The sequence below is a fragment of the Vigna umbellata genome, chromosome 10 (genome assembly GCF_029865625.1).
Source record: "Vigna umbellata cultivar VRB3 chromosome 10, Vumbellata_1.0, whole genome shotgun sequence".
Lineage (NCBI taxonomy): Eukaryota > Viridiplantae > Streptophyta > Magnoliopsida > Fabales > Fabaceae > Vigna > Vigna umbellata.
In genome coordinates, this window is record NC_142174.1 from 10689286 (window position 1) to 10699899 (window position 10614).

A 10614-nucleotide genomic window follows, 5' to 3' on the forward strand; every position below is an offset into this window, starting at 1 on the left:
GTAATTTTTACAAAATACTTTTTTTTTTGAGTCTTAAGTTATTTTGAATATTTTTAGTTAATTTTTTTTGTTCAAATTTCAAACTGTTCGAGTGTATTGTTAAAGATATTGTCTTAGTTAGTGATTAATCTGATTGGAGTCACGATAAAATTTTACATTCTCAATAAATATAATTACATACCTTATGATTTATATAAATCGAATAATCTTAATACAATTTTAACCCTTTCAATAATATTGACCATAAGGACTTTCTCCCTCACCATCGGATCATTCTATACAAATAGATATTTTTTATGTAAACATGTACTTCAATTGCATTTACATTGTGAAATTCATTACAGACATCGTAAAAATGCTATTTTGAAAACAAAATTATATACATTTAATTTAAATATATTTTCTAAAGTAATATAATACGTTTCTTTAATATAACCTCTCTTCTTTCCTAATTTCTTTCTATAGTAATATTAGAAATTAGCGGAGGACAGAGTAATCAATCCAAAAATAGAGAAGAAGAGTTGTGGTTAAAACCCAATTAATCCTTAATATAACTATATCATACCACGTGTCACGTTTTAATTGGGGGCGGGAAATAATACACAAAACCCTTGTTTTCAAGGGACCCCAGAGAGCAAATAAATAACGCGTGCTGTGAGGCACCGCCATCAATATCTACACAGCATAAATATCGCACCCTCTCTTCTTTTCGCTTACCCTATACACTAGTTTTTTCTTTCTTCCCCTTCTTTCTGTATTCTTTCTCTTTTGAGTGCCGACGAAAACCCTAATAATCTTCGATAGCAACTTTACCTCAGTTGTTGAATTCCACCGTCGCAAAAGAGTAAGTCTCTTCCATCTAACCTTTCTCTTTTCTGCACACATCGTTTTCATAAAAAATTGAAATCTCAATGTACGGATTTTGCCATCAATCGGATATATGTTTAATAGACAAGTCGTTACGAGAGAAAAGTGAAACAGGATGATAATCCTTTTGATTTTGTGAAGAGTCGCGGATGTGTAATTGTTAATATTAGGGTTTTCCTTACGGTGTTGTAGAGGAGGCATCTCGTTGATTTGTTCGGTTATCTCTGTTAATTTTCACTCCACGATTGAATTATTTGTTCGATTTATTTTAGAATTCCATAGCGGGACGTGTTACTTGTTCGTTTTCTTGTATTCAGGGTATTTTGTTGATTCCTTTGCCTTATTTTTCCTCCTTGTGATGATTATTGTCTGATGTACTCGATGCTTGTTGTTTGTTTACCTTTTATTGACAACTCCTGACTGAATTTATTGAGAAACCCTATTATTTTTTTCGTAACTTGTCTTGTTTGATGGACTTCTTGGTAGGTGGTTTTGGTCTTTGGTTTACAATGTTTAGTTGTTATTTTATAGGATATCTTTTTTATTTTTTTTTGACTAAATTTCTCCGTGCAGTACTAGATGGCAGCCAAACCTCTTACTACCGAGGCAATTGCACTTACAGAAAAGAAGATGGACATGACACTAGGTGTGCTTTTAAAAGAACCTTTTGTATGTTGGCTTTTCTTCTCACTCTTTCTGACTTATCTAATATTTATCATTCTTTGATATTGATAGATGACATAATCAAAATGTCTAAAAATACGAAGACTAAGAAGCAAAGAAGGGTTCCGGTACGTATCTGTTTTGGAAAATTGTTTTCCACTTCCTTTTTATGTCGTTGCGTTGAAATATTCGCTGAGGTTACCGTTTCACTTTCTTCTTATGACATTACAGAACAAAACTCAGAAGTTTTCAAACAATTTCGCTCAAGATAAAACTGCAAAGGTCCAGCGTTATATGGAATCCAGATCTTCTCTTAGACAGGTGCATTGGTTTCCGAAAACATTGTTATTTAAAGTTTTTATATTCTCTGCCTGTTTACACGTCTCAAATTTTTTGTTTTTAAATACTGTTATTAGGGGGCTCTTGCGAAAAAAAGGTCTAATTTCAAGGGAAACCAATTTCCTGCTGCAATGGATGTTGCGCGAAAAGCTGCTACTGCTCCTCTGCAGAATAGAATTCCTAACCGTAATGGCGTACCCAACTGGAATAAAACAAGGTATTTATTTCCTTCAACTGTATTATGATGTCTTTTTACTGTGATCATTTAACCCTGCATGATATTGTGTGCTCTGGCATTCTTAAATTGTAAAATGATTTTGCAGGTAAAGCATGGCCCAACTCAATGTGCCTTCCATATCTAAGATTTTTTTTTCTCTTCAAAAGGAGCGAGTTTATACATCATGAATGCAAGCCAACTATGTTTTGGGATTCTGAATTAAATGTTGCATTATAATCTCATAAAACTGTTGTCCAAACTCCTCCTGCATGGTTTGAGTGGGTTATGTTGAATGTTACTAAGGATGTTCATGCTAGATAATTGGACCAATATTGGTTGAGTTAGCTGGTGATGCAAATGGGTTAATGGTTAAATGGAGTCTGGTCCAGTGGAATCCGTTGCTAGAAAAGATAGCTTAACATTATTTATGAAGTGTCTCATCCTAGTGTGGAGACGGGTATGCTGGTCCGCCACATGCAAATAATGATGGGACAACTAATTGTCAATAGATAGTAGCTGACTCACATGGGAAAACCAACCATGCACTATTTCAGTTGTTTAGAAGCAAGTGTAGTGATTGTGGCACTAAGTAACTAGCATGTTTATTTTTTTTGAGAATTAACCATTTTGAATGGATGGGCTCATCTAAGCATAACAAAGCATTACATTTATGGTCAGTCTCCTTTAGACTTCTTCATTGTGAGAATTGCTACCCTTCTATTGGCTGTCACTATCCTTTGTGGTTGGGTTTTGATTGTTACTGATCTGTGCATTTGCTATAAAACTTCTCTTTCAAATGATATTGGGTCTATCACCTGATGGTTTCTCGAAGTTGAGCTAATGCTGCAAGGACGCATGCACTACGATGAAAATAGTTTTATCAGTTGGGATCCTCCATGAATTGCAACAGGCCACATAAATAGTTTTGCGTTGACTCATTCTAAGATAGTTTTTTCAGCCATTGGCCACATAATTGAAAATAACATTGTTCATCCTGTGCGGTTAAGAAAAGAATTTCTGACTAAGAATCTGGAGTCATTTCATGGATTTGGCATTGAAGGAAACTTTTTGTCATTGGCATTCGACAAATCAATGGGGAGTTCTTCTGGGTCTGGTAGACATCGTGTGCTTGTGGCTACCACTTTCTTAATATTTGTTTGAAGCTTGTAGTTCATTGCCGAGGTGTGATACAGTGTTTTGCTGATGAGGAAATACTATACTTGTCACTATGCAGATAAATTTTCTAGCTACTTTACACTATACTTGTGGAAGCTTTAAATCCTTAGGTGCTCTATTTGAATATACGACAGCCTCCATGGTAATATTTAATGGTTATAGTGATATATGATACTGCAGCACAAGTTGTTGGGTGCTAGTGCACTGTCAAGACGATGTCACAAATGGCGGGTTTCTGTGGAAAATCTTGAAAGTTGTTCACTGACAGTGAGATGTTCTTCTACTATGTGACCGGTGTTGTCTTTTTCCTTAGAATACTTTTTTCTTTCTTAACAGTTGGATGTGGTTAAAATCTTATGGTAAGTGACGCAACTTCTGTAGTAAGAGAGATTACTGAGTGATGTCTGTTTGTATTACAAATGATAGTTCGTGGTGCTGGACATCCTGATGTTACTCGCTGATTGATGGAGTGCATTGACTTTTTCTTTATTGTTTCCTCATCTAGATTACACTGTTTTTTTCCTCGGTGCAGATTTCGAGTTCCTTTAGGTCAAAGAAGGCCTGTCAATGGAGGCTTTGCTGCTAAGGTATTTCTTTACTAGTTTGATCTGTTTTCTAACTTGTATTATGCGAGTATTCAAGATTGGTGTTTGTGCTATTTATCTGTTCGTTCTGTAACATAATATCTTTCGGTAAAAAATTTGTAGCAGCAACGAATTCCTTCCCCTCGGAAGCAGCTGGAGAATGTGGATAGAATGCCGAAGCAAAAGCCTCAGACGCTGGATTCGCTGTTTGCAAACATGAAGGAGCAAAGGATGAGAGTTCTGTCGATGCAGAATAATGGTATGCAGCGTAATGGAAATGGATATAGGAGGCTCCCATGGGGAAGAGGTCGATTTGGAAACTGAAGTGTTTACGGAAACTGGACTTCAGTGATGATCTTGTGTCGCGGCCTGCTGTGTCCTTGTGGGTTTTTGGTGCAAATGAAAAATTCTTTAGTGCACTAGGAAAAGAAAAGGATTTTCCCCGTCAGTGGGAAAATATTTTGCCCATTCAATCCAACAGTAGTTCTTCGGTTGGCCGCCCATTGTATATTGAGTTTCGTCCATGACTATGTTTTGACTTGGATTATTATGTGTGCTCTGGTATTGTCTATATGAGGAAACTGATAGCAGTTACAACTTAATGCCATTTCAGTAACATATTGAGTCCGTGGCTGCTGCATGATTGGGAATTACGGTATTGTTTTTGAACAATTTCTGTTTTGCAAATATGACTATTGCATTCTATTTTTAAGAATAGAATTTATGTTTAACTACACTTTAGACTGTTTTTGTATTGAAGTTGTATGTGGAAAGCACTTAATAGATTTTTTATTTTTATCAAGCGCTATTTCCCCAGGAAGAAAGAAATCAAAGTTATTCCTAGTAAACATAATTTTAGTTATTCACCAGAAACTCTTATTTTCCAAGCATGTCTAATTTATAATTTACTTATTTCCATATTTTTTTAAAAAAAATATTGATCAAAATAATAAGTTTTTTATTAGGGTGTGGATTAGTTTTGGAACAAAGACTTTGTTGGGATAGTTAAAATTATACAATGGAACAAAGTCTAGTGAAATGTACAATGCATACATATCAAATTATTCGAAGGTCTATCCTAGTTAAGGGTTTTTTAGTTATGTCACTATTATCATGATTTTATTATCTTAAATGTTTAATTTCACAAAAATACTTATTTGCAGAAATACTTTTTCTCGTTTGCCATTACTTAATTGTAATATTTAATAATAATTCATTCTTTAAAAAAATAGAATCTCCTTTACACACTTTTTTTATAGCTTGTACATGCATATAACAATTAATGATACAAATTATTTTTTATTACTTTTACTCTTATGTACACAGCAGACTTAACTTGATGATTTGTTCATACAAACAAATTAAAAAGAAATGAAACCATGTTGTTGGAAACAAATGGAAAATCAACAAACTTAATCCAATGATTAGTTAATATAAACAAATTAAAAAATCAAAACCGTTTTGATTATATTTGGACCTTTTAATTTACTTTATTTCACATCTCAGTAACCCTTTCTCATCTGATATTTTGACTTGGATTTTAATACTTTTAGAATATAATAAATGTTATTTTATAATAAAATTAATTACTTATTTTAAATTAAATATTATTTTTCATGTTTGAAATTTTAATTATTTATTCTAAACATAATATAATTTATCTATTTAAATATGTGTACTTATTATAAATTTTAATTATATAACATAATTTATCATGTGAGATACAAGACAGAAAAAAACTACTTATACTAATAAGATACGCTTTTCAAGGGAAATATAAAAGGAGGTTTATGAATATTTGCATCAAAATGAGAAGTCAAATGTGAAAATTAATGGTATATTTACTAATATGAATCATGCGAAAAATCAAGTTATATTTGATTTTTGTTTTCAATGTATAGCATTTGTTTATTATACTATTTGTTAGCTTTTTCTTTTTGTTAATGTGAATTGCAGGGTGTTTTAATCATGTTTGATAATATTTACTATTGTTGTTGTTTTGGTAATTTGAAATTTTTATACCTAAAAGGAAGTGGGTGGTTCATTATATTCATTAAAGTTGAATTGGATTGGACAAATTTGAAGTAGTGAACAAATTGATTTAATCCTGTTTAACCAGAAGAATATTAGTTTAAGTTGTATTAGTTTGAATGATTTAGACTCAAACAGATAGTTTTACTCTTTGATGATAAAATAGATTAAAATTTTCAAACCTAGATAACTAAAAGCTACACATTATATTGGTTTATTTGATTATAAATATAAACATGGTAAATAATTGATGTAAAACAAATGAAAGAATTATGCTAACGCTTGGTTTTGGGTACATTGAGAATTTAGAGAACCAAATTCGAATCTGATTATTTTAAATTCCTTTATTGAAAAAAAAAAGCGAGACTAAATTTTAAGCTAAATTCTCAACATAAACATTAAATTAATCTAGATTAAAAAATAAAATGATTTTGATACATATATTTTAAGATGAGTTTATTTTGAAAAAAAAAGTACGAATGAAACGGTTGACTCCTCCAGAAACATTATTAGTCCAATTCGACGTGCCTGAATTTGACAAGTTTAACAATCACATCAAATTTTGCGTGGTAGAGCATCTACACTTAGGTGGGACCCAACACTTTTAATTTTATTAATTAAAATTAAAATAATCTCCTTAAAATAAAATCCAATTAAAACTGAGAACAAAATTTTATAAATATTTAAAAATATCAAGATCAATAAGTTTCTTTTAGAATTTTTTTCATTTTTTTTCAGAATTAATTTTCACTTATTAATAATGTTATTTTATTGTTCACTTAGAATATCATGCATTAACTTGATATAATAAATAACTTGGAATTAATAAATTCATGCCCTTAAAAATCAATTCTCATTGTACTTCACGCAACTACTCACATATCCCATGTTGTATTTATTGCCAACAGATTAAGTCTCAGGTGTCACTATCTCAATGACCTTTTTAAGTTATTTCATATTTCTCAAAAGTATATATTTAATATATTTCGAAATTTTATTCTCGAATAAATGTTTATGTATGTTAGTACGTTGATTTTTAACCTATGTTTTTAAATTGTTAACTTTTTGTCTTACAATTTGTTTTACAATAATAATTGATATATTTTCAGTAGAATAAGTCACGATATAGATAATGAAAGAAATTTAATACATATTATTTTTTTATTGTAACTCTTATTTTAATCTAATAAAAACGTGAAAGATACCATGAGTTAAGCTGATTTTGTAACTTATTAATATCTTTTAAAATATTGCATACCAGGACCATTAAGATCTAAAATTGACATTCAACTAATCCTTTATTATATATATTCAAAAGATGAACATGCTATCATTACTTTACTAAAAGGAAAAATTAATTATCACTTTATTTTATTCAACCAATTCATTACTTTTCTCATTTTTTAATACACCAGATCCGTAGTACATATTTCCTTCTCTAATGAATAATTAACATTTGTATTTTTTTTTTATAATGTGATGAAAAGATAAATTTGTAAATAGGGATTACATCATATAATATCATTTTGATAGTCATGTGTCTGAAATTTTAGATTAATTAAATGCTTACAGGTAATTAATTTTATATATATGACATTTACTTATATTTTGGGAAATTTCATACTTTGAAATAAAGTTGATAAATGAAATATAAATAGTTTATAAATTATGCAAAATCTTGTATTCATGATCTACCGATCTCAATAATTAAACTAACCATGAATCAAATAAATGAAGTCAACTTTAGAAAAAAGTTATTTAGCAGTAAATTGATCTCTTTCTCTTTATATATATATATATATATATATATATATATATATATATATATATATAATATATACTTATTTTAAAATTAAGTTTTTCATGTGGACTCTCTTTGATAATGTTTTTGAAATGCAAAATTTACAATATAATGTTACATCGTGAAATTTTAGATTTTTTTAGAGGCAAAAAATTGTTAAGAAAATATTAAATTAAGCACGAGCAAGCAAAAGGAAAATAAAAATTGAAGGTAACCTCCTCCCTCTCGGCCGTGACATTAGGTGAGATCCCAAAATCATGGCCAAACATTTATAGTATTCTAAGTTAGCATCATTAATTAATTGATGAAATAGTACACACATTATATTTAATTATATAAATTTGTGTGTTTCATACACTTTCAATTAAACAATTAATGCCATTAAAAAGCACAAGATTGAGTTAGATATGATAATGAAGCTTACAGAATAAAAAAAGTTAAGTAATAAAGAGAGATTAATAGCAGTCATCACATTGAAATGGACTAAATCCATTCAAACTTCAAAAGGAAGAAAAAATTAGAAATAATCATAGATTTATATAAGACTTTTTAATTCATTTTTTTATATTTTTTATATTTTTATTAGTTATTAATCACATTTTAAACATTGTAATTTTCTCCATTTTTTTTTCTCAATATTTTGTTAAATACTCGATTAAATAATTTTTCTAAATTTTGGAAAACTACCCAAAAAGATTGGTTGAGAAAGTTGTTTGGCAAACATCAACTTCACACCAAATTCATAAAAACTTCACACCAAATTCATAAAAGCCTTAAAAATAGATATATTTCTATTTTTTTAAAATATCAGTTGTGTTTTTTGAGATCAATCCGTGCTCAATTTCTGACTAATATCGAACTAATATAAAGTCTGAAAATATACACATGGATATATTTTAAAAAAAAGTTAATACACTGAGTATCATAACAATTTTAAAAAAATTTAACTAATTATTTTTTGATTTTAGGTTTAGTTAATATTTCAGTTTTTATTTTGGTTCTATATATATTTTATATATAATTGGATTTCTATTTTTTTAAAGTCTCTAATTTAATATTTTTGAATAAAAAGCTCAATTAAGTTTTTTTTTATGTTAAACTCACATTGTTTGAAAATATCATATGTTATAATTTAAGTTTCTCTCTAATTAAAATTAAGATATTTTTTAATTTTAAAGATGTTGTGTTAAAATGGATTCAGAAAAAAAATATTTAAATTCTAACACGAAAAATGCCTTTATTTGAGTAAATAAATAAATATAAAAATAAGAAGAAGAATCTAAACCTAAATAAATATTCAACTGAAAACAGTTATTTAATAGCTACCGGAGTGGTTCACGGGAACGTCATGCGATCACACGGTAGAATAAGAAAAATGACGGTGGTTAAGATTGTTTACTGAATACGACGTAGTTTCATGGGAGAAAATGGTAAAAAAGAGAGTAAAACATGACATTAGAGAATGAATGAATGTGACTGAAATCAAACCCATGCTATCACATTTTTTTTGCTGCGTCTGTGATAGAAAAAGGAAGGAAAATGATGACAACATGAAAGTTGTGGAATGCTTTATGATTGTTTTGAGGTGATACAACTTAGGAAGAAGCCGTGTTGTGTTGTGATGTGTCTGTAGGAAAGTTCCCACGGAACATGTCAATAAGTTGTTACACATTTATTTAATGAATTAAAATGATATTTTAATTCCATAAATACAGATCTAAGAATGAGTCATCTCATAACCTAACTTCACTTTATTACCTCACTCTCTAATTCAGTTACACAAATTCCCTTTGAATGATATTTACTTAAAAATGATTTAAAATAAAATATGGATAATTTGTTTTCAAATAAAAAAAGTTATCAAAAGATAATAATAATAATAATAATTATTATTATTGTTATTATTTAAAATATAAACAAAGAAGAGTCATCTCTGCAATCCTAAGAGTAGTATAATTACCATCATCGTTAAGGTTGTGTCCTTTTGGAAGATGGTGTGCGGGATAATGAGTAAATATATTTTAGGAATCATAAAAAATAATTTGGTGTTATTTGTTTTAAAAGTTTTGGAAGTGAAAATAAATAAATTTAGAGATAAAATTTGTAGAAAGTCTGTGAATAATTTGATAAATATAATAAATACAAAATTGTTTAATAATTTAAGTTATAAAATTATATATTTGTTCTTATTACTATTAATAGAATGTAAAATATAATTAATTAAAATTAATTTGAAATAAATGTCACATGATTTATTTTTAAAAAATTAATAGATGATATAATTAATTTAAAATAAAATATAGTTTGTTAAAAATGATTTTAATTAAATATTGAATTATAAAAAAATTAATACTATCATTAGTTAAGTATTTTCTCTCAAATTACCATAGAGAACCTCACGTCCCTCTCTAGAATACTTTTATTCGGCTAATAGAAGTAGCATCACCTTTCATGATACTCTTAATATTACCCATATATATATATATATATATATATATATATATATATATATATATATATATATACCTCTCTCTCTCTATCTATCTATCTATCTCTCTCTCTATATATATGAATATATATAATTTTATTCTATTTTATTTTAAAAGTAATTATAAAATCGAAAAGTAGAAAGATAGAATTAGTGGAATTAATTTTATAAGAAATAAAACTGATAATTATTTTTTTCCACAATTTTGACTACTGTTAATTTGAAAATATTGTTTCCAGAAACTGAGACACTGCCCTATGAGGAAAAGAAGGAGGCATATATATATATATATATATATATATATATATAAAGAAAAGTAAGGAAGTCAATAATGCAAAAATTGGTTCAGAATTTGTTGACCAGCTCAAACCTAATTTTCTGAAGACTATTAGGAAGCAGAGTAACGCCAACGCAAGAGAGGCAGAGCTATCCACCTTCTCTACCACAC

The 10614-nt window shown here is 28.6% G+C and overlaps 1 protein-coding gene across 2 annotated transcripts; it reads left to right on the forward strand.

Annotated features, from left to right (window-relative positions):
• The first annotated feature begins 666 nt into the window (after nt 1-666).
• Nucleotides 667-4518, forward strand: LOC148191877 (uncharacterized). Of its 2 annotated transcripts, none has more exons than XM_088100614.1 (7): nt 667-844; nt 1441-1513; nt 1603-1658; nt 1762-1851; nt 1947-2086; nt 3795-3849; nt 3970-4518. In XM_088100614.1, the coding sequence occupies exons 2-7, from the start codon at nt 1447-1449 to the stop codon at nt 4168-4170; spliced, it is 609 nt and encodes a 202-aa protein (XP_087956740.1). In that variant the 5' UTR covers nt 667-844; nt 1441-1446; the 3' UTR covers nt 4171-4518. The 2 variants fall into 2 exon arrangements, with proteins under 2 accessions (XP_087956740.1, XP_087956742.1); XM_088100616.1 differs by having other exon boundaries at nt 668-844; nt 3973-4518.
• The last annotated feature ends 6096 nt before the right edge of the window (nt 4519-10614 follow it).

What these genes read in the sequence shown, in the direction of transcription:
- LOC148191877 (XM_088100614.1), top strand. Translation starts at nt 1,447, where the DNA reads ATGGCAGCCAAACCTCTTACTACCGAGGCAATTGCACTTACAGAAAAG. An exon ending in GAAGATGGACATGACACTAG is followed by an intron (nt 1,514 to 1,602) that starts GTGTGCTTTTAA and finishes TGATATTGATAG; the next exon opens with ATGACATAATCAAAATGTCT. An exon ending in CCCAACTGGAATAAAACAAG is followed by an intron (nt 2,087 to 3,794) that starts GTATTTATTTCC and finishes TCCTCGGTGCAG; the next exon opens with ATTTCGAGTTCCTTTAGGTC.